The sequence below is a fragment of the Seriola lalandi genome, unplaced genomic scaffold (genome assembly GCF_002814215.2).
Source record: "Seriola lalandi dorsalis isolate HSWRI2012SDOR001 ecotype SW California unplaced genomic scaffold, Sedor1 jcf7180001957835, whole genome shotgun sequence".
Lineage (NCBI taxonomy): Eukaryota > Metazoa > Chordata > Actinopteri > Carangiformes > Carangidae > Seriola > Seriola lalandi.
This window is the reverse complement of record NW_019428504.1, coordinates 1-573: the sequence shown is the minus strand read 5'-3', so window position 1 is coordinate 573 and position 573 is coordinate 1. Positions and strand designations below refer to the sequence as shown.

General features: G+C 44.5%; 1 protein-coding gene across 1 annotated transcript; it reads right to left on the bottom strand.

The window, feature by feature from the left end:
* Nucleotides 1–3: 3 nt before the first annotated feature.
* LOC147820426 (tripartite motif-containing protein 16-like protein) lies at nucleotides 4–567 on the bottom strand (the record flags this gene model as incomplete). The annotated part of the gene is made up of 1 exon (XM_087173478.1): nucleotides 4–567. A coding segment is annotated over one exon (564 nt), but the record flags the coding sequence as incomplete, so codon positions are not given.
* Nucleotides 568–573: the final 6 nt, after the last annotated feature.

Sequence of the window (573 nt, the reverse complement as noted above, 5' to 3'; positions counted from 1 at the left end):
GAATGTGGTCTGGACTCTGTGGAGGAGAGTCATGGTTTCAGAGACGCTGTAGAAGGACAGAACACCTGCTCTGTGATCCAGGTACACTCCTACTCTGGAGGACCGAGGACCTGAGACTGGAGTGCTGATGTTGTTGAACTTAAATGAAAAACTGTCTTGGTTACAATATAACGCCCATGATTTGTGATTGTTTCCAAATCTACATTCCTTTGATCTCCCTGCTCTGCTGATATTCTTGTATGCGACTGCTACAGAAACTCCTCCTCTCCACTCCACCTCCCAGTAACAACGTCCAGTCAGACTCTCTCTACTCAGGACCTGCCACCATGTAGTGAATCTGTCTGGGTGAATAGAATAAGACTGTTGTTGACTCATTAATGTTGCTTTTCTGTTTCCCTCAGATAATAACAGATATGTATTTGCTGTGTTTGGATCCAGTGTGATTTCCTGTGAATATTTTAAGAAGTCAGCTCTGGTCCTGGGCTCTGGTTGTGACAGTGAAACATCCACTTCAGTCAGTGTCAGTGAGATGTTTGTCCATGTGTCTCTCAGAATGTCCTGTAGTTTCTCTCT